The sequence below is a fragment of the Anoplolepis gracilipes genome, chromosome 11, assembly GCF_047496725.1.
Source record: "Anoplolepis gracilipes chromosome 11, ASM4749672v1, whole genome shotgun sequence".
Classification (NCBI taxonomy): domain Eukaryota; kingdom Metazoa; phylum Arthropoda; class Insecta; order Hymenoptera; family Formicidae; genus Anoplolepis; species Anoplolepis gracilipes.
The window spans coordinates 6516514-6540152 of NC_132980.1; the positions used below are offsets into that span (position 1 = coordinate 6516514).

Sequence of the window (23639 nt, forward strand, 5' to 3'; positions counted from 1 at the left end):
TCGTTCGAAGACAAGAGATTCGATTCGCAACTCGGATAGGAATATATATATATATATATATATATATATATATATATATATGTGTGTGTGGATATGCATGTCATTTCATGTAAATTATAATTCCATCGACGTTGGTATGAAATAAAATTATGAGCCGCGCGCACACGATGTATTCTGAGGCGCGCGTTATCGATCGGATGCGTTGCAACTGGCGCTAATTGCAATTGACGATTAATAATTAACGCATACGTTCATAATCCGCCGCGAAATAATGTATCGTTCCACGCTTCGTCGTCCACGCGCAACGGCCGGCGCGACAAAAAATTTACGATAGTATGCACGATATTACGTGCCGGCAACGAAACCATCGGCTGGAATAACGCTGCGTCACTTTGGAAAATTATGCATACCATTAGGAACCGATACTCGACGTAATTTCTCGAGCGAATCATTTCCATCAAAAAATAATAAAAGTAATTTTTTCGCATAATTTCAATTTTTTCTTTTATTTTTACTCTTGTGCCTCCTAATCTCTCTTAACCCTCATTCTGTATTGTTACTTTTGGCACCCTCAAACCATACAGATGGATCAATCATGCCCGAGTATTTATTTCAAAAAAGTGATAGATTGATAAAAAATTATGTATAATTTATAAAATATAATTTATTTTCATAGTCTTTATTTAAAAAAATCAAAGAAGGTATATAAGTTTTATAAATTATATATAATTTATAAAATTTATATACCTTCTTTGATCCTTTTAAATAAAGAATAATAAAATAATAAATTTAAAAAATAATTTGCTTAAATATTTATTGTTGTTACAAATATATATATATATATATATAAAGTAAAAGATTTAAAGGAATTAATACTGCCAGAAATTGCACGGAGATAAAAATGACTCACCGATAAAGGATAAGTTATACATCTATTTTTAACTTTAAGACGACCTTTTTTTTCTTTTATTACGCTCTCTTTATTCCCGCCTTTCCGTAATATTCGCAGATTCGTAAAATGCGCGCGTGACGCAGCATTATTTCAGCTAAGTGCGTTTTAATTGTTTACAGGGAACATCGCAAGGTTCTTTTTTACCGCGATCGCAAACGATGCTCGATGATTGATCGTCGCGGCTCACTCCCCCCCCCCCCCCGCCCGCCCCCGTCTCTCCCCCTTCCTGTCTCATCTCGCGCGGACAGTCGGATTCGCGGGCGAGTCTTGGACGAAATCGCGGCGAGGAGGATTCGCGCGCGCCTTTCTCGCGTGGGCGTCGCGCTTTACGCAGGCACGCCGGCTCGGGCGTGTACGAAACGCGACGGCGGCAGCGTCGGCGGCGGCGGCGTCGGCGGCGGCGGCGGCAGCGACGGCGGCGGCGGCGGCGGCGGGCGGTCGCGCGACGTCTCGCAGTAGGCGACGCGATCTCGACCCGTCAGGATCGCGCGGCAGGCTGGAACGCGACGTGGCGGGGTCATGCCGGTCTCTATACTCGCAACGGCGGCCTCGGCGAATTAAGGAAGAAAAAAAAAAAAAGCAACTGGCCACGAGATACAGCCTGGCATTTAACGGCGATATTCGTGCTACGCGGTCGACAAGTGCGCGAGACCGGTCGTGAGGATGACACAGTTCCGCTGTGAAAAAAAACGCGCCTCGCACGACGACAATCGGCATGGCAATCCGAGTGTAGATTAAGAATTACGTATGTATATATATATATATATATATATACATATATATATATATATATATATATATACGCAAAACGAGAGGAAAAATAAAAAAAGTGGTGAAGTGTGAAAACTGGAGCGCGCGACTCCCGGTCGACGAGGGTTTGAGAATAGGATCCTGGATCGCAATCGGTGGAAAGGCCGTGGGAAAGAAAAGGAAGACAAAGGGAGGACGAGTGAGTGTTACAAGGGAAAAAAAAAAAAAAAAAAAAAGCGTAATGTAAATTATCTGTCGCGATATCGTGCAGTGACGCAACGCGAGCGCGAAAACTGGCCGGCGGTATGCATGCATTATGTCAGACGACGATTACATTAGAATCTGTAGAAAGAGAGAGAGAGAGAGAGAGAGAGAGAGAGAGAGAAAGAGAAAGAGGGAGGGGGTAGGGGTAGAAACGAAAAAGCAAAGAGGGAATCGATTATATTCCGATCCTGCGGGAAGCGAGTCGAGTATAGTTACAGCCGCTAGGAAGTCGCCGTAGATTCTCTGCCGCCCGCGCGTCTGACTCCGCACGACCTTTTCCACTTTCAACTATCTCTCCCCGGACTCTGCGCGCGGGCATTCTTCTACGGTGATATGCGAGCCCGCCATATATCTTGGTGGTTTTCAGGTCGTTAGCGGTGCGACGGGTCGGGCGGGGGTAAACGCGCGCGACAGGGTCTCTCTCTCTCTCTCTCTCTCTCTCTCTCTCTCTCTCTCTCTTCCCGAAACTTTCCAGAATACCGTTTTGCTCGAGGACAGAAGCTTCCTCTCGAAGGGGGGAGAGAGAGAGCTTACCCTCGACACAGAAACGACCCCGTTTCTCGCTCGCGGCTCTCGTGTCAACATAACGATAAGTTAGATTTCCGAAGAATTTAAACTCGCTCACCTCGACGGAAATAACTGTAATCGTTCATTCGTTTGCCCGTCCTTTACTCGCTCGATTGTTTGTAAATTACGGCTCGAATCGAATCTAAGAACTGCTCGTCGGGAAGACTGTCCGCGTGAACTCCGACACATTTTTCCATCCGCGTTATTTTCGTATCTCGCGAGCCTCTTTTCCAAGTCGAGCTCTCTATCTCTCTCTCTCTCTTTCGTTTTTATTTTTCGATAATTTCCACGGTACTGAAATGGCAAGTCACATTCGGTCTTTAAAAACGTTTGTGATTTAAAAAAAAAAAAACGATTGATCGCGAGCACACGCTCCTCTCGACGATCGTCTCGAGAGCAACGCCGAGCCGCCGAGTTTGCGACTGTTTATAAACAGCATCGATCGGTTGCCCGATTTAATCGGATCAGCGGCTAATCCGACCGTTGACGCTTGCTAAATGTTACTTCAATTTTTTAACCTGCGCTTAATGGTCCTCTTTCCTTTTCCCCGCAAATCGTCCATCAATCGTGCGATTGCGTTTTTTCTTCTCTATCCGCTCGGCAATTTATTTACCTATCGATTTACCCTCGCAGGCCAACTCGAGTTCTTTTTATCAAAATTTCAATACAGTTTTTAAGCTTTAGATATCTTCTCTTTAAATATCAAAAGTCTTAACCGGCCACGAAATATAACAATATATACGTATATAATAATTGTGTATTTCAAGAAATGTCAATTTTGCAAAAATAAAGATAAAAAAAGCTTTCTCCTTTTATGACATTTAGTCGCAATTTTTTGAAAAGTTATAGCGTGTTGTGCACTTTGTTGGTTAAGCTAAATTGTCGAGATCTTTCTCACAAGTACATTACAAGTACAAGAGAAATCATGAGGTTAAACTAGCCGATAATTCGCTAACAATAAGAGTTCATCCCCATTGATCGTCGAAAGTTTGCCGCGGAATCGGCCGAAAATCAGAGAAGCTTTTAACTTTTTAGATCTGGCAGAATGGCAGTGCAAAGTGCTATTGGCCAATACCGTCAATCCCCCACGAGTGTAGCAACAATAATCGAGAATTTAGTAGACGCGAGGTTTCATCATAAACATACATCACTGCGAGAGACTTGTGTGTTCAATATAATGAGATATCAACGTCAAATTAATAGCTTTTCCAACATTATCAGGATAAAGTGTTTCAACATAAAATTGATCTTGATAGAAAATGTAAAAGAATTGGAAAGCAGACTCTCTGTCATGTTTATTATAATTATAATTTAACTGTGTATATGACTATAATTCACTTAATTTTATTTATGATTGTTTTAACAAATAATGATTAAAATTATTTTTTAAAAGAATTATTATTAATTTACTTTATTATAATTTTACATTATTATTATTATTATTATTATTATTTCTGCAATACTATTACACAATGCACATTATTTACAAAAAATATAAATAAAGAATGCAATTGCATTTTGTCTAATCAAATTGCATATTTTTTCATTTCTTTCTGTTATTTACATTTTTAGAGTTTTATAAATTCCATTAACAATCTATAATAAAATCTTTTTCTACCGTAAACAATATTAATTTTCTAAAAAAATGGCGTACGATCTCGATGGTAGTTTCGCCTTCGAAAGGATCCTTTCGCGTGACAAATGTTGTATTCGTAAACTTGGCCTATCGGATAAGCATATATCGTATATTCGGCGAATCCCCTTTTCCCTGCCACCCTCCTCCCCTCTCTCTCTCTCTCTCTCTCTCTCTCTCTCTCCATCGAGTGCCAAGAGGGTCTTGCCGGGATTTTAAAGGCACAAAGCCCTCGCTGCCCAAACGGTGGAAGCACTCATTCCACGGGAGGACGGTTTCCGGCGCGGCTATTATACGCGCGATCCGGCCCGTTGCCTCAAACACGGCGCGAATATTGTTCATCGATCCTCGACTACTAATTTGCCAAATTACTCACACCTACCCAGAAAGGCACGCTCGTTAGCGACTTGGGCGCGAATGGGTGTAGACGGCCACCAACGACGAGCCTATATACGGAATGCACCGCGTGTCATGGAAGAGACGACGCGGTTAAATTAGGGGCCATAAGTCGTCCGAGATTAATTTTCGCAAACACGCCACGGGCAGGATTTCCGTGAGGTGCGCGTTCCGTCCGCGATAATTTTTCTCCCTCGCGTCGCGTCGGGTCGCGTCGCTCCGAGAGATTTTACACAAGAAAACGATTAAGTTTGTTCCACGGAATATAAGAGACGCATTCTTGCGTCTGTGATTTGATTACGCTGTGTGCGATTCCGAGTTAATCAGATAGCGCGCGTATCCGTTTCTTAATACTTTTTTTTCCTAATTATTCTCTAATGTCTTATTTTATTTTTATTTATTATAATAATAATTGTTATTATTAATCTAATTATATCAAACGTATATGTAATTGTTATTCAAGCAAAATATCAGAGATTTCACAATTCGAAGTCGTTAGGATATTTTGCGTCGCAGCATTTTTTATGTTTTTTATCATTAAAAACTGTAAAAGCATGAAAAAAAAACTATGTGTTTACATTTATCAGATCTATAATATATCTCAGTTAAGTTCAATTTATGAAACTATAATATGCGAAGAATAAAATAAAAGTATATAAAAAATAAAAATACACGAAAATATATAAAATAGGTAAAAGCAAAAATATATGAAAAATGAAATAAAAATATATAAAGCAGTTGCTATAAAATGATTCGAATTCAATAAATCGGCGCGTAACAGACCGTGAATCTCGACGATGAGATAACGGATACAATCAAGGATACAACAAAGGATTGTCGGGAAGCGCACGCTAATGCCTTTTCTGATGTTTCCGCCGTGAAACTCTCGGTGAGCTTTGCGTGCGCTCAAGTAATTTTGTGTTAATAATCTGTCGGATTCGCAATACGCCGTGATAATGGCCATTCGTTTCTCATTTTCTCGTCATCGAAGTCTCCCTCTCCCCCCTCTCGAATTTTCGCTCTCGAGATTCCGACACGGATTTCGTTTCGGGAAGATCTCTCTCTCTCTCTCTCTCTCTCTCAACCCTTCGACTTATATCGCGTGCCTCGTTTATCTCCTTACCTTCCGACATTTTTTCCCCCTGCCAGGTTTAATTTTCTTACAGCGAGACGTACATTGGATGAAAAATAGACGAGGGAACTTTCGAAACTGTCAAGGAGAAATATGAAGCGCCAAGTATGACGCGATATCGTTATTAATTTATATACGTTTACAAAATGCATTGTCGAAATCTTTGGCGGAAAGAAACTCAAGTGTCAAACTGATATATCTGCAATTTTACAAATTATCATGCTTTCTTCATCTTTCTATTTCTAAAACTCTATCATTCTGACAAAATGATAACAACGAGCTGAATGACCATATCATATTCAAAGAAAAAAATTAAGTATATCATTAGTCAGGGGCAAATTGAAAATAAAAATATATATAATTTATTATTATTATATAAAATTATTAGATATAATTAAATTTGATTTAAATATATATATAAAAAAAAATACTTTAAAAGTCAATTATCCAGCTGTGATTTTGTCTGTCGCAAAATGCTTAATTGCTTTTTCAATATCTTAATGTTTCCTTAAACCTTTACATCGACTTCTCGAGCATCGAATAGCCTTTGTTTGCTTTAATCCACTTTAATGCGTCACAATTCGCATAAAAGCGGCATCGTGCGCGCGCAATTAAAAGTGTTAAGCGGGTAAACTAGCGCTTGCGAGAGGAGAGAAATGCCTGGCGAATTTGTATGACTTGTTGTCTATCTAGCTAGCAGTTTTGAGTAATCGCTCTCGCTCTTCTTCGTCTACCGAATCGTCTACCGACCCTAACCCTCGACATCGTCGGTCATCACCCTCGCGCACGGGTTTCCCCACGCGACCTACCCCGGGGCATTCTTTACTCTTCCATCAACGCGGCGCCCGTCGTCGTCGTCGTCGTCGTCGTCGTCGTCGTCGTCGTCGTCGTCGTCGTCGTCGCCCTAGCGTCGTTGCTCCAGGGTCGTCCCCAGCATCGGAGCGCATACGCAGGCACTCCCGGAATCTCGTTTGTACATTTATTTTACCCCCTTCGGCATTCCCTCTTCCCAGCTGCTCCTCTCGTTCCTTCGCCCTCCCCTCTCTCTCGCTCTTTTTTTTTTTTTTTTTTTTTTTTTTTATTTCTTGCCTTCCTCCCGCCCTTCCTCTCCCCTCGCTTCCGTCGCTCTTCGATTCGCTGTCGCAGTCGGAGTGGCACGGAACGGTGGGAAATAAATGGCCCCTAATGGATTTCTTAGACGTGCGCTCGCGCGCGGCAGAACTCAGGTGCAGCCAGGAGTGCGGAGCCCCGAGCCTCGAAAGTACGTCGGAACTCTAAATTACAGGAATCGTTGGCTCTCATCTCATCTCGCCGTCTCCTTCCAACGTTTTGGCAGATCACAGCTGCGCGAGCTTATTGGCGCCGATGAAAACTTTTCACCGTCGTCTCCTCCTTTTCCTAAAGCCGGGTTGCGTTTGCGAGACGAACTTTTCGTCTTCGCCAATAATCTGGGCGTCGCAGTGACCTCGACTCTGGTACGCCGGTGGTCGCTCTCTATCTCTCTCTCTCTCTTGGCCCGCGTTCTCTCGCATCTCTCTCCCGCGGTGATTTTTCAAGCTGTCTCGCACGCTCCGCAAATCACCGAGACCGGCACATAAAGCGTAATTTTATTTGCCAGATTTATCCCGGATCTTTTTCGACGTTTTCCAGTTATTCAGTTCGAGCTATAACCGTAGAGAAGCAGGTATAGGAGAGCGTGAGACATCTGTTGTTGTATTTTCGGTCCATAAAATTAGATATATAATCCTGGGTTACGTCACGCTTGCATCACGCTACGTGACTCTATGTCTCTCTCTCTCACTTTATAAGTGCATTCCGCATAATATTAATACAAATTATATTGATTATTATACATCTGGGATCTTTTATGGTTTTTACGAGAATATAGACGGAGTCACGTCTGTGCAAGTTTCCAAGTTCGAAAATGTCGGCGGACACTCGTCGTCGGCGAGTCGAGCTTACCCGTCGTGACAACTTTATTTTCATCAATTTAGAAGAACTGAGAAGCGGCATAACTTGACTGTCGTAATGGCACGGAAATAAAAGGTCTGGTTTGCGGAGAGCATGATAAAACTGAAAATCGTAGGGATTTCCCTGGATAATCGCGCGCCGAAGATCGTCTTCCCTTTCACGGGCACGAAAACTTTTCCTTCTTTGTCAATAATCTCGATGGATTTCAAACGACACCCGAGAATCTCTTATTTCCTCGCCATTGAAGCTCTTTCCCGGTTTCCCTTTGGTAAAGCACGCGTTTCGCACTCATACACATATACACAAATTCGTTTGTAAATTTTATTTCGCTCTCTTCTCGTCCCGGCATTCTCCTTCTCGCAACGGCGTTTTATTTACCCCATTTGAGCAGCGAAACGTTGACGATGAATAATTCCTGGCGAAAACCTTGCGCGAATTCACGAAGGACAAATTACGAGATAAAATGACCGTCGCGATTTTACTCTCGCGATGTATTAAAAAAATATAGCATGTAAATATATATATATATATATATATATATATATATATTGCAATATGTATTGGCCATTAATTTGAAAACGTTCGCGTTAATTTTATTTACCTCCAAGTCATCGTTTCGAGTGACAAATAATTTTTCCAAAATAAATTTATTAGACATATATATATATATATATATATAGATTATTATTTATATAGATTATTTAGATTTAAATTATTAGATTTATATATAGATTATTTGTGTGAATTATATTCTAAATTATAATTAGTTATCATGGGAAAAATAAATTTCCGCCTGCTCGAAAATTCAGTTTTTTTCTTTCTAATTTCTAGAATTGCAACAGTAACAGTAATATCGTGTATTAAATGCATTTGGGTTACAAATTCCGCGCTAAAATACCACAAAATCGTTTTAATCCCGTTCCGGACGGGATACGTTTAACGATCGTTTTGCCGGTCCTATCTGATACAAGACCGGCCCCGAGATCTTCTTCGTTTCATGCTAACGTAATTGAAAGAACGAGCGTCTTTAGCGATGCTAATTTCGCGAGATGCTAACAAAACAATTTATCGCGGCTCATACATAAATCATCGCCGGCAGATAAAAGTTTTCCGCCTCGGGTCTGTCATAGGCGACAGACGAGCTTGAAAGGACCCGTCCCTCGATGTACCTACCTACCTACCTACCAACCTACCTACCTCCCTACCTACCTACCTATCTACCTACCTACCTACCTACCTACCTACCTATCTACCTACCTACCTATCTACCTACCTACCTATCTACCTACCTACCTACCTACCTACCTACCTACCTACCTACCTACCTACCTACCTACCTACCTACCTATCTACCTACCTACCTACCTACCTACCTACCTACCTACCTACCTACCTTCGCCGTCATTTTCGCCGAGGAAGAGTTGAAGCTTTTTCAGCCCCTCGCTGACACTCTAAATCTCGTTTGGAAATCTCGCTTCTTCGATAATCCATTCCCGGGCGCGTTCGTCCCTCCTCCGGCTTCTCGCCATCGCAAACGCGGCGCTTCTCCGGCTGCACAGGGAATAATAAATGCATCTTAATGACGCGAAGCCAGCGAGACCAGCGAGACGTGACGGTTATGAGATATGAATCCTCGATACGCGTAGCGGAAATTGTTACTTCAGGGTGGAACGGACTTAAAATTGAACGTCGCGATCGACGACAAATGAAGCTTTTTCAACATTCAAGATACTCGCAGAGGTGTCCGAACCGGAGGTGGGGCAAATGCCCCTCGCATTGTCGAACTAAAGTTTAAAGTCTGTCGTTCCATTTTAAACGGCAGTTTTACTAACTCGTATTGATTGGCGTTAAACTTTAACACGTTTAAGGCGAGCATCTCGAATATATATATATATATATATATATATATATATATTATTCTTCCGTCTGCGAATAAAAGATAATTAATGAAACGCGCTGCAAATGTTTGCTCAGTTTATTCAACGCAAATAACTTGTCTGAGAGATGAAAGCGTATATATATATATATATATATACTTTTTTCTACACTTTATTTCCGCCGTTAATTAAATCATCTGGAATGAAAGAAGCAGATGGCGCGGAACAAAAAGTTGGCGCGTGCAAAAAGAAAATTAAACATCAAAAGCCTCCCTCGAATGCGTGTGACTTTAAACGTCACACGTCCGCGCGTAAAGATTAAAATTATCACTCTACTTAAGTAACTGGTCATACTTTACCCCCCTCCCTCCGATTACGGGGAAGGAGGAAATAAGAAGCACGTATCCCACGTCCCCCAACTCCGGAAACATCCGGAACGACGGACGTGTGTTAACGCGTTCGAAAGGAAAGTGAGAGAGAAAGAGAGAGAGAGAGAGAGAGAGAGAGAGAGAGAGAGAGAGAGTCCACTCCACCCCATCCCATTTACCCCCCGACATTCTTCGCGCTGCGAAAACTCGACCTTCGCTGGCGCCGTCACGAATGACGAAAGTTTCCGCCTCTACGTGACGAGCGCATTTCCCCCCTCCCTCTCCCTCGCCACCCTCTCCCCAAACCATCCGCTCGAACGACGGACGACGTTGGAATAACGTGAAAAAAAGCGGGAAAAACTGTAAACTGAAGTAACTCGCTGGAAGTCGTCCGATCGATCGCATTGTGTCTCTCACCGCATGATCGTCCCCCCCCCCCCCTCCTCTGCCCCTTGCTTTCCTTCAGGGGTACACTCGAAAGTTTCTTCGTCGAGGTTTCGCGATGGGGTAGTTTCTGATACGACATCGCCATTTCCTCGCTCTCTCTCTCGTTCTCTCTCGTCGCTTGTTCTCCACCCTTCCGTCGCCACCCCTCAGTTACACTAATGTTATTCGGGCTGTGTTCTCGGCATAAAGTGTTATCCTCTCGTGGGTCTTTCGTTTCACCTCCGCCCGGTGGTTTTATATAATTTTTTATTGGCCGTATGTATATACGCGTACGTTCCGTCGACCGAAACATGCGCCGGAAAATTCGCGCGAGAATATTCGGCGACGTCCGGAGTTTTAATTTACATTTCCGCGACAGCGGGGAAGGGGGCGGCGGGGAAGAAGAGTGGGTGTAATAATATTGCTAGCTCCGAGATTTTTTTCGAAACGGCAGCAGCTCGCGATCTGCGGACGCGAAACGGAGGTTAATGAAACAAAAGCTGAAAGCCGTGTTGCGGATGGAATAACACACGTGTAAAGTCCGCCCTTTCTCGCCGAAGCTCTCGGCAGAAAAATTCTCTCTCTCTCGCCTCTTCGCGTTATCAATATACATTGTAAAAATTGCTTAAGAATTCAAACACCGTTTCGTCTAAATTTTCAGACAATCTGTCTTAATCATCAGCGTCATTTTTCGTGATATACTCACAATTTAAATTTTATTAAATTTTAATTTAATTTTTTAACACCTTTCTATTGATTAAAATTTAAAATTTTCTTATAAATCAATTTATAATAATATATATTTAAATTACATATATAAAAAAATGTATTTTTTTTTTTAATGCAAACTCCCTACTACAGCCGAAGAAGGGAGTTGAAGCTGACGAGAAGAAAATGCCCAAATGACATTTAGCACGCAATATATTTAATTCGGACATTTTGCAATAATTCTTTGCAGGTTTTTTTTTTTTTAGTATTGCAATGTATTTTTTCCGCAACGACCATTTTCCTTCGCATCGTTCGCACGTGCGAAATGTCATTTGTGAATTTCCCTTCTCGCAACCTGATCAGCTGCAATTCCTTTCTTCGGCTGTCGTTCTTGCGTTCTTTGCTTCGTCGAGTGACGACGCACACCAGGAGAGAACCTGTGGGAAACCATAGGGTCGATTTTCATCGCGACACGATGATGAATGCCGCAATGTCCGCCTCCGGGGCGAGAAACAGCATGGTTCGCCCGCGCGTCGTATATGGTCGTATATACCCTATATGTACAGGATTGTCCAAAAGCTCGGGTTTACGAGATTTCGCCTTTCACACTTCTCTCTCTCTCTCTCTCTCTCTCCCCCTCCCTCTGTCTCTTTCTCTCTCGGTGCTTTTCACCGAGAGAGCGCGAGAACGTCGGATTTATTCGCGCTCCATTTCGCGCGATTTTCTTCCCGTAAATCTGCGTTGCCGTGCTTACCAACGGCTTGCGCACCGCACAACACGTGCTTCTTCGGCGAGAATTTGCATATGTTTCGTCTCCCGAAAGCACAGCGGCATCGGCAGTTTCGGTGGCGGGGGGGGGGGGGGGGGCGGCGGAGCAGGAGGGAAAAAAATCTCGCGCTTATATAGGGATAGCTTAACGGGCTTCGGGCCCGTTATTCCACCACGTTATATCTCTTCCCGTCTGTCGAAGGTAATGTCAAGGAAGCGAAGGAGCAGTGATAATTCGAAAAATTTCCGCGCTAATGCCGGCGCCGCGTCCTCTCCTCTCTCCCTCTCTCCTTTTCCGCGCGTGGCTCGTAAATCTTCTCATTATTCGTTTCCATCGACACGGCAGCCGCCGCGCCGAGGGATCCACCCCCCGCGTCCATCGTTCAAGATTAAAATGAAAAATCACGCGCGGTGCTTTGCTAGCGCGGATAACGGGTAATGGGATATTTATACGAGCCTACCTTACGTTATAATATTTTTCACCGTCGTGGAATACGCGTGGAATATATACCTGATGCGGATACGTCGATCTCCGGACGAGGGAACCTTCGTGTGCTATCTTCGTGACCGTCTATTCACATTGCATCCTCGGGTTACGAAATAGCGGAGGCAAAAAAAGAAAAAAAGAAAAAAAGAAAAAAAGAAACCGCGCGATTCTCGGGAAGCAATATACCGTTGTCACCATAATGTCGTCGGTTAGCTACCGTTGCAGCGCGATATGATACTCTTTTGTGTCTCTCCCTCTATTCCCTTCAGATCGCGTACGAAAATTGTCTCAATAACCGGCAGAAACAAGCAACCGCAGGCGATTCCTTTTTTCCCCTCGGAACGATATCGCAAAAAGGTTATCGTTGAAATCCGCGCGCGAGCCTATTTTAATTTCACTTTCCACACATTCTTTATACCCGTCTCTTTTCAACGAGACCGTCCTTCTCGCTCGTTTTTGCACCGCAGATTCGCTGGCAAGTGAACGACGCAAGGAGAAGAATGGCAGGAGAGCCCTCGACCTTATCCAAGGCGCGTTCCAATTTTGGCGGAGTCCCCGCCCTCCTCCTTCGAATGTTACGACGAATGCCGACGATTCTTTAAAGCGATGTGACCCGGCGAGACGCCGGGATTTACGATAATGCGCGGGAATCGGGAAGATCTTAACTCACGCGAAAGGGCTAGACGGTGGAAAGACGTCGTTTATATCGCGTCGCGCTCTACGGGAGAGCCGGCGATAATTTCCCGCAATGTCTTAATTCTCCCTTGTCGCGACACTTGCGTATGATGACCGTCCATCGTGATTTTTATATTTCTGCATTACGTTTCCCGTAAATCAAACACATCGTTCAATCGTTTTTCCTCGAAGTAAGCGATAAGAGTAACCGAGTAATTTTTATTACATATTTTATATTATATTTTTTTTATATTTATTATTACATATGTATTATTACTGTATATTATTATTATTACATTTGTTTTATTTTCATTACAATTCTATTTGTTATACCATAAATAATTTTTATTATATTTTTTTTGTTTATTCGCAATATTCGTTGCTTATTTGAGAAAAAATTAAAATACGTCATAAATGTAATTTAGTAGAGACGAATCGTTTACGTGCTATGTTGAAATGTATATAGAACTCTATAGAGATATATATACATACGTATAAAAGATTTATCGTACTTCTTTATTATCATTTGAAGAGAAAAAAAGTATGCCTACGATTTTAATGTTATCAAACAAAATGTATATCTGTCCATAAAATATTTTTCCTTGAAAACTATCGCTAAACAACAACGACAATAACGAGAGCATTAGCTTGACCCTATTCACACGACCCGATATCCATCGCGTCCCAGAAAAACAAGCCGGCGTAGAGCGAGAGTGCCCGCAATCCCTCGAAATGCGTTTCCTTTTATTCAATATTGAAGCTGGGATGTATACATCGAGCCGACGCGTCAGTTCGCGTCGAGATTGACGCGCGCGGGATGGAACGGCGATTTACAGTAAAGCAGCTGCAGCCGCGCGTTTCAATAGACTCCCGGGGAGAGAGAGAGAGAGAGAGAGAGAGAGAGAGAAAGAGACTTGATTCGAAACAAGGTGTAACAACGCGCGAGAGAACGGCCGGTACATCGGCGTCGAGCAGAGAGATATCCGAAATGGTAATGACATTTAAATGCCATTCATAAACGTCAGCGCGCTACCGTGGGAGTGGTAGGAATTTTCATTTTGACCGGCAAAACGAGACGCAGCTGCGGCGAGTGGATTTCGTTAGCATCGCTAAAACGGGCGGAAGTGCCCAATATATACTACTAGTCGGTCCGGCAAATCCAAATCTTCGAACGAGATCCTTTTGTCGAAGAATATAGATATGTATATATATTCGGCACGAGAGCCATTATCGTCGCGTGACATTTCGTTTAATTGCCTTAGCGATAAAAATGTTAATTTATTCGTTATTAAGAATACGAGATATTGAGATGTACGACTCTCTTCGTTTCAATGAATCAAAATCTGAAATCTGTCCGAATATTAATTTAAACGAATTGCTATTATCATAAAATTTAACGCATTTTAATTATAATATATATGTATATATAATATATTTAATATTAATTTTATATATGTATATATATATGCATATGTTTTCGTTATCGTCGTTATTGTTTAGCGACAGTCTTCAAGGAAAAATATTTTATGGACAGATAAATATATAGATTGTACAATTAAAATCGTAGGCATACTTTTTTTCTTCAAACGGAAATAAAAGCACGGTTGCGATCTTTTTTATATTTCTACAGATTTTCATATATATTTCGATAGCACGTAAACGATTCTAAACATGACATTTTCAATGTATTTTAATTTTTAACACTTAATTTTTGACACTTGTCATATAGATAAAGAATTTTTTTTATAATTAAAAATAATCCAGAGATTATTAATAATCTTAAATAAAAGCTTTCCAAATAAGCTGCAATGAATATTAAATAAAATAAATAAAATTATTAACAAAATGTTATAATATAAAAATTACTTATATTTCATTAACACACATATATATATATATTAAGGATACATTATTGCGTCGGCAACGCGTAATTATTATTACCGCCCGAACGAGAACGCGGCTCTCGAGGGCGCGACGAATGTATAATGCACCTCACTAGGGGATGCATCCGTCGTACCGGCTGCTGAGGGAGCTGAATGCTTAACGACACTGCGCATTTGAATGCTTAACTGACACGTTCGAGAGGCGCGACGTGAAAAAGCGGTGTCGTAAACGTCGCCCGACAGGATGGACGGCATTCCGGGCGCGAATGTTCATTACGATTTTATCCCGGCGAGTGCAGACCGCGATTTCCGGCGTCTCTCACGTTGGTCTCCCATCTCCGTACACTTATCCACGGCAAGACTGTTCAGGTATGTACCTCGCGCGTCACCGTCAACGAATAATTCAAGTCCCCACGTTTCGTACCCACGTGTCTGGTTCCTTGCCCTCCGTTTTATCGTTTTTTTTTTTTTTTTTTTTTTTTTTCGAAGAACCTTTCGATTGCAAGGCATAAATGTAAAGCAGAGATTTATTTATCTGTTTTTACCGCCAAAGTAGGATTAAAGATTTCATTTCTTATAATTTGAATTGTACGTTTCTAAGAAATTGCGTCATTATAATATCAAATATTATTGTTTATAGAGAAAATAAACCTACCATAATATACGCTAAAAAAATATTATTTTGTATTTTATTTATTTCCTTTCTTACTTATCTAAGAAATAAATTTAAAAACTCAATCAATTATAATGTATTCGATACTGAAAAAAATTATACAAATTATTAATACCTTCTTATATATATATATATATATATTCTCAATTGCTTCTCTAGAAATTTTGTCCCGTACAGAGTGCTTGACAAAAAAAAATGTGACGATACTCTTATCACAGATATTTGTAGACAATTTTTTTTTTTTTCACAAAAATCTTTACCATTGTTGAAAAAAGATAACGTTTGATCATGACTTTAACGACACAACTCGACACCGGATTAGTCAAAGGACCTCATTACGCCGAACATGGGCGCGAATTTTCGGGACGCCGTGTACGTCCCCGTAAAGTTTTCAGTCGAATAATCTAGCGCGACTTAATTCTCGATCGGAACAGAGTATACGTACATCTACATATATGTATATCTAGCGAATGTCAACGAGAGCGATCGACTTCGGACGTTAAACCGGGGCTTAATTTTTCCGCACGGATATGAATACTATATATATATGTATATATGTATATATGTATGTATCGCGTACACCCTGTATTCTTTTTCTCCTTTTTCCTCTTCCCCTTTTCTCCGGGAGGGGGAAAAACTAATCCTCATTGCGTATGCCGTTTCAGCGATTCGACGTAGAAACCTCGCGATATTCTTCCATCGCCTGCGAAAACACGGAGCCACTTCCTAACGACCTTTGAATACACCTTGCGCTCTTTCCGTCTCTCAGCACATTTTCTCTCACCGTCTTCGTTCCACCACGAGAAACTTTCGCCGCTCCTATCTCGCTTTGGCGCGTAAAAACCTTTGAGATGTAGATCGAAGCTTAACCCGCTCGGAATGTAAAGTACACTCTGGCGTAAACGTGATTTCGGTATCGGCGAAACTGAAAATTCCCGGATCCCGCAGATCCGATATCGTCTCGCGGGAGACAGAAAGAGAGAACTCGCGGGTCAATGGATGAAACGATACAGAGGTCGCACCCAAGTGTTATGTATTTCGCTCTATGTAATTAAAAATAACGGGTCCCCTTTCTGGAATTGTACTCGTCGCACGCGATTACGACGTCGAGTCCGTCGGTCAACGAGTTCGCGAGGTACATTGGAATATACAGTACTAGGATGAGAAAGAGAGACAGAGAGAGAGAGGAATTTAGCAGATTGTCGAGACGACGTATCCGCCGAATCGGCTTAATTAGAACCTTATCCAAGCGCCGTGCGCTCAACGACTCCTTAATGTTCAACAATAATGCCAAATGGTATCCGAGTTTCCGGCGAGTCGTAAACGTTAGAGAGTACCCTGCGCCCTTTTCGTGGAATTTACCAAGAGAATGTTACCGGGGAGTGTTTAATAATTAGAAATTTCGCGGGGTAGAAAATTGAATTTTAAGCATAGCACAGTAGGGCTCGGAAAAAATATTGCCACTTAAAGGAATATTAATGTTTACTACGTGTTACTATTAATTGGGTCGAATTGATTATAGTTGTGTCAATGGTTGATGCAATAATTAAATATTTTTTTCAAATCTGCATTTGGGACGTCAACAAATAAATTCTGTGCATCTTTTTTACAATATAAAACCTTTTGTGTGATATAAAACAAACAGGATATACATATGCACTAGTTATTATTTTTACGTTAATCATTATCATATAAATAACGCAAAGTAAAAATTGTGAGAAAAAATATGTATAAAAAACATGCTTCATTTTTTATGCATATTTTTAAAATAACTTTTTTTTTATATGTATATATTACTAGTAAATATTTTTTCAGTGTATGACACACTATTTTCGCTCCGAAGCGTTTAATGAACCAAGTTGAAGAATCTTGCACTTTGCATTGCGAATAATGTCAAGCAAAGTGCGCCTTTAATATGTACATAAAAAATATAATAATAACTCACCGGTCGTTGTTCTGTGCCGTTTCCTCCTTATCATCCGATCCCTTTAGTTTTATTCAGATGATTCCTCGCGCTAAAAAAGGAACGCACTCGCTACACGCATACTTTCTTTCGACATGTACTTTTTATGCGCGGCGTAAATGTATTTTCGATCAAATATCAATCATCGATATATATATATATATATATATATATATATTTGCAACACTTGCCCTCGCGTGATCGCAATGACAATCGCTCGATATTCATTTAATTCGCTTATTCCATTAGTTGTATCATATTCATATCGTATCACATTTCCGCTGTCATTCGTGACACTTACGATAACATTAAAACACGACGAGGACGTGACCATTCGTTCGATACTTTTTCTCGTCACCTGAAAAATTCGCCTACACAAGATTGTCATTCGACACGCGTATATACATAAATGCGTATGCTCACACAATTGTGCGGGATCCGATTATTCACAAAGGTCAAGATCTTCGTCGCGGACGCGTTCACGCACCGGCGGAATATCGAGCGCGATTATTCACGACGGACGTAACCTCAATAAGGTCACGTGCGACACTTCGCTCGACACGGCCGAAATTCAACTACTAGCGACTCGCGACGGTTGCGGCAAGCGCGAGCTCGCGCCTCCCCCCCCCCTCCTTCCCCTCCCGCTAATTCCGTAAATCGTCTGACGAGTCCCTGTGTTTTTTTTTTTTTTTTTTTTTTTTTTTCCCTAGTGAACGCTTCGCGACGTACGCGTGTATATATAAATATGTAACATATATATACGCATGTGCTTTCTTTATTACGCGTAGTGTAATGTTAGAAGATTTAATTCTCGAAATTAATGCGTATCCCATTACGTCGAGTAATTAATTTCAGAAACAGATGTATAATGTTGATTTATCTTTTTATTTTAATTGCCAAAAGCGAGTGTGGACGATTGTTAAATAAAGATGTTTCTATTTCGTTAATATAATAATATAATTAATAATTATCACGTGATAATTAAATATATTGATATAATATATCGATAATAAATACATGCGAATATGTATTTAAAAAAATAGATAAAAAGTATGATAGGTATTATGTAAATTATGCGTATCATGTAATTTCGCGTCTTCGAAATTTCGAAGCAAATAGAATATAATAGAACAAAGTACATAAAGCATAAAGAAACGGAATCACTTACAGCTTCTTAAAGTGTCAACATTCACTTTCCACACGTTATGGCGAAAGAAAGACGAAAGAGGAGACGGAAACGTTCGGTTGAAAAATGACAAGAGGGTGCAATCGCGCGGTCTCCGCTGAGGAAATCTATCATCCCCGCCCCCTCCCCCCGGGGAACCGCCAATGTAACTTACTTTAGTTTTTAATGGAACATAAGTGCTACTATCCAGAGGTCGCATGAATTATGCGAATCCGTCGATGGAAGAAGTAAGGAGTTTCGAACGCGCTCTTCTGTAAAAACGATCAATAGATGGGGAAAAAGGAAAAAGAGGGAAAGGGAAAAATTTACAGCACACTTTAAGATTTCTCTCTCTCTCTCTCGAAATCGAAACGATACGAACGATATATATTAGCTTCGGAGAAACACCGTGGAAGGAGGGATAACCGCGGCAGATACGAGAGAATTAAGCGAACGTTGTTTCATCGTTTAGGACTGTCGAGGGAATTTAATGGATCTCACTGGATCTCGGTGCGCCCGAGAATCGTATGTATTATGTAGCCGTGTTATGTACTCGGATTGATCGAGAGAGAAAGAGACAGAGAAACGGACAAGTTGCACTTGCAGCTGGTGCTGTTGTACCCGGAGGCCCGTCGTCACCCGGACATTCTTTTCTTTCTCTCTCTTTCTGCCTCCTCCGATGTTTATTTCCCAGTAACGTTTAGTCATCGTTATCGACATGCTCGATTATGTCAGTTATCGCGTGGACGCGCAATATTTTAGGGCGACAGTGAATCCGTTTCCTCGCCGCGACGAGGCGACCGGCAAATATTTGAGGGCGGCGGGCAATTATGTGAAAAGGTATTGTAGGACGTTAACAAGCGCGTCGCGGAGCTTCGAAGATTTAAGATATGTACCTTTCCCGGGTACCTTCGTTTCCCGGCAGACGTTTCCCGCGAGTCGATGGAGCGAGCGGGCGCTATATCTCCCTCAAGCGGTTCTCAAATTTCCTCCTGTCCGTCGAATCGTTCCTGTCGGGAAAAAAAAATCTTGCATTAATTGCCATAAATTGACTTGTTTCTTCGTCGCTAAACTTTGGGCGCATATATATATATATATATATATATATATTTATATATTCCTTTAATTTCTCTTTTCTTTATTCTAGATTTTACTCTTTATTTTAACCTATTTAAATCGTACAGATGGTCAACGTATGTTTGACGCGCTTATCGATGGGTAAAGGTGTTTTAAAAAAATGTGAAAAAATTTACATACCTTCCTTGATCCTTGTAAATGAAGATTAGAATAATAATAAATTTGAAAAAAATAATTTACTTAAATAATATTGTCCTACGATCATTCGTTTTTGAAGAAGTGATATGGCTAGAAATTACACGGGCAAAAATGATCCATCGGTAAGGATCAAGAAAAGATATTTGATCTTTTTTTTTCTCTCTCTCTCTCTCTCTCTTTTCAGGGTTCTCTGCTTAACAGTATATTAAATAAATGCAAAATATGTAAATTTCGGTAAATAGAATATTTTTCGCAAAGCGAGCTCGAGCATTCAGCACCGCTGGCTCTGAAAGTTGCATCGTTACCGTAATCCGCAAACATAAGTACATACGTGCATATGCGCGAGCGAAAGATAAGAAATTCAATGTAAATAACGCGCGCACAGAGCGCGCGGCGAGAATGACTTGGATGGGGGAGGAGGGGGGGAGGATGCGCGAGCGTGACGTGAGCGAAAATTCTTCTCTCAAGTCGAGTTACGTAACATGCGCAGCTGCGTGGAAATAGCTCAGAAGTAAAGAAAGAGAGGGACGCGGCATGACGGTTAGCTTAGCGCGCGATACGACGGATAAACCCCTTCGAGCCGGTTTTTCCGCAGTTTTTCCCCCGCTGACGCCCTATTTTACGCTGGTCGATATTAATTTGCGGATGCGAAACGCGACGGGGATCCGCAACGGTCGTCCTCTGTCCCACGTGTTTAAATGTCATTAGAAACGTCGATGCATCTTCCGATCACGTCCCTCCTTCCCCCTCCCCCTCCCTCTCCCCCCCCCCCCACCGCCTCTCGCGCTCCACCTCAATTTTTATCGATAACTTATTCGATAATAAAAATCGCCTACTATATCTCGCCGATAGAGATGAATTATATGCTGCGACGTAATTTAAATGAGAGAGACGCGCACATGTTTCGATTGAGATTGAGAATCTTCGCGACGGCACGTTCCTGCAAAGACTTCTAATTCTATCGTTCGAACCTAAACGTGCGTAAATAAATCTGTCAATGCTCCCTCCGGCCTCTCCTTCCCCTCCCTTTCTCTCTCCCACCCTCTGCAGATTTATCGTTCGCATCGTTCTCGCGACCGCAACACGCAGCGTAAACAAGATCGATTGAGCGTAGTCTGTAAAGTTTTCCGGATGATTTAATATCCTGGTTAGAGTGCGCACCGGGAAAGTAATTTCAGCGGACAGTGACATTAAACAAACGGAGGGGGAGGGGGAGGGGGAGGGGAGAGAGAGAGAGAGAGAAGGGAAACTACACGAACACGCGAGATGCTAATTAATGTAAACTGCGAAATTTTTGACAAGTCGAAAGATGATCGCGAACCCGCATAGAAACTTCCCAAGACAGTCTCCCAGATATTACATAGATTTTGATTAGAATGCCTTTTATACCAAATAGATATATCACACTGCAATATTAATTAGGAATCTCATTTTTATCCGAAAAATGAATTTTTGATTTATAATCGAAAGAAAAACAAAGCGAAAATTCAGCAAGATCGAATCCAATATACTTTGATGAAATCAAATAGGAAATCTCATTTTTACACAAATGAATATAAATATAATAATAAATTATAATAACTACATATAATTATAATGAATTGATATAAATAAAATATAATACATAATCAATGTAATATAATGTAGAAATAAAAAATATCATAGTATCACGTATATTTTGTCTGTATTATTATTTAAATATTAAATGCAAACAAGAAAAATTGAATAAAGATTTATATTGTTTATTTAAATTTTCCAATCAGAATCTATGATTTTTTGGAGAAATCGGATAGAATTCCAAGTAGATCCCAGGAAATTTTCCATGCGCAATACGATTGCGCGACAAGTTATTGTCACGAATCAACCCTCGATAGTCTCGCGAGAAATTCAAAGGGTGGCAATTATTAGGCAACCATCATACTCCTATGCGAATGTCTCGCGAGAACTCTGCCGCAATATAACGGGGGTTACGCACGTCGTTCGGGGAAGATGGAATTAACGAGGCTGATCGGTGATGCTTCCTCGAACGACTGATTTAATGCAGTTTCCCAGTTTCCTTTGCTCCTCGCGTAACCGTTTCGAAACTTTCATCGAGCATGCCGAATCTAATAGTCTTTCCCTCTCTCTCTCTCTCTCTTTCGCCCTCTCTGCGCCGTTAAAACAATTACCATGGATTTCCACGCTATTTGTTTCTATGACTAGACTGACGCTCTCGCAACATTGCACTTGTATTTTTCCGCGTAATTTTTTCATATTTCCCGACGCTTCAAAACACGCGACAGAGTCGTTGCCATCCACTGCAGAGTGGATTCGATCAATAATTACATGGATGACTTTAACATGAAAAGAACCAAGCACTGATTATTTCGAGCTGAACTTATTGCAGAGCTATATTTCTGTGTCGCACAAGTAGAGATAAAATAGTCTTTTTGTGAAAAAAAAAAAACAAGCCTCATTTTTTTCAAAATTTTCCTTTTTTCCAGTTATTTAACATCTTGATATTTTGATTTTGGAAAGTTAATTTTTCATTACTTTTAACTTTTCAAATGATGGATTTGAACTCTTAATCACTGTTTCGTCATTTATATGTAATTATTATTTTTAATCAGATAATTATCTAAAAATCAAAATTAAACTTAAATAAATTTAAGGTAACTGTCCCAGTTGTAAGTCACTTTTGCTTTTTAATTTATTTTATTAAACAATTAATGATTGAACATATTTATTATAATTAATTATTTAAAAAGAAACATTATATCACGCCATCTATTAGTAAAATATCACATTTTTAACTTAACTATAATATTGCAAAAAAATTGAAAAAAGAATTTTTAACTGGCGATGCTTTTATTTAATCTGCAGCGTAAATGTCAACAGTAAGAAAGACTACATATTTCGTAAATGGAATAAGTTTATATTTCTCTGCAAAAGAAGAGGTATGTTGTTTCGTATTGCAATTGGAACAAAAAGATTTATAAGTGACTTATTACAACTGGGTCATCAATGGACGGTTATTAAAATTTAAATAATTATTTTAAGTACAAATAAAAATCTTTTGATTTTAATTAAATATAATAGGTAAAAGTTCAAGAGAATTATTGTGTAAAATATATATTCGACTTATTATACTCTTTTTTTAAACATAAAAAAAATTGTAGTCAATAACCTTAAATGACTTATATAACTGGGACAGCTACTTACTACAGATTTATTACGCATATGTTTTATAATTTTTAAAAATACACTTTATAGTTACTATTTTAAATTATAATTTTTAATAATAAAAATAATATAAGAATTTGTTTATGATATTAACGAAAAAAATGTTAAAGGAAAGTAATATTAAATTTATAAAAATAAACAAAACTTGATTTTTTTTCAATAAAAAAAAACAAATATGTTTTTTTTTTTCTGTTATAGAAGAAAAACAGTTTTTTACGTCTCTACTCAAGTATATTCTTAGAAAAGGAGGAAAAAACTGCTATCTGCTTTTTTCTAATAATTTAAAGGCGAATAAAAATACCGAACAATCTATATCACGGTAATTTTATCTCGGGATTAAGTTATCTCGTCCAGGGATGGACGGAAAGGTATTAAATCCGTACGTTTCCGCTTTTTTTCATGTCGCCGGGACTGGGTCAACCGAACATGCAGTATCAATCGACGTGTTTACGCGTTGCTCGTTACACCCGGCACTTTTTCAAAG

General features: G+C 40.3%; 2 protein-coding genes across 5 annotated transcripts in view; one reads left to right on the forward strand and one right to left on the reverse strand.

Annotated features, from left to right (window-relative positions):
• LOC140671418 (SET and MYND domain-containing protein 4) overlaps window positions 1-23639 on the reverse strand; it is a 115872-nt gene that overhangs the window by 56214 nt on the left and 36019 nt on the right. The window contains exons 2-3 of one of the 3 annotated variants that reach the window (XM_072902689.1): window positions 19555-19668; window positions 17476-17545 (exon numbers count right to left, since the gene is read on the reverse strand). The exons of 1 other annotated variant lie outside the window; for it this stretch is intronic. In XM_072902689.1, coding sequence (XP_072758790.1) covers window positions 17476-17509 — 34 coding nt within the window. In that variant the 5' untranslated portion in view covers window positions 17510-17545; window positions 19555-19668. The remainder of the gene's footprint in view (window positions 1-17475; window positions 17546-19554; window positions 19669-23639) is intronic. One more of the 3 variants, XM_072902690.1, reaches the window with a different exon arrangement.
• LOC140671419 (growth factor receptor-bound protein 14) overlaps window positions 1398-23639 on the forward strand; it is a 273947-nt gene continuing 251705 nt past the window's right edge. For both annotated transcript variants that reach the window (XM_072902695.1, XM_072902696.1), the window contains exon 1: window positions 1398-1901. The gene's annotated coding sequence lies outside the window, so the exon portion shown is untranslated. The remainder of the gene's footprint in view (window positions 1902-23639) is intronic.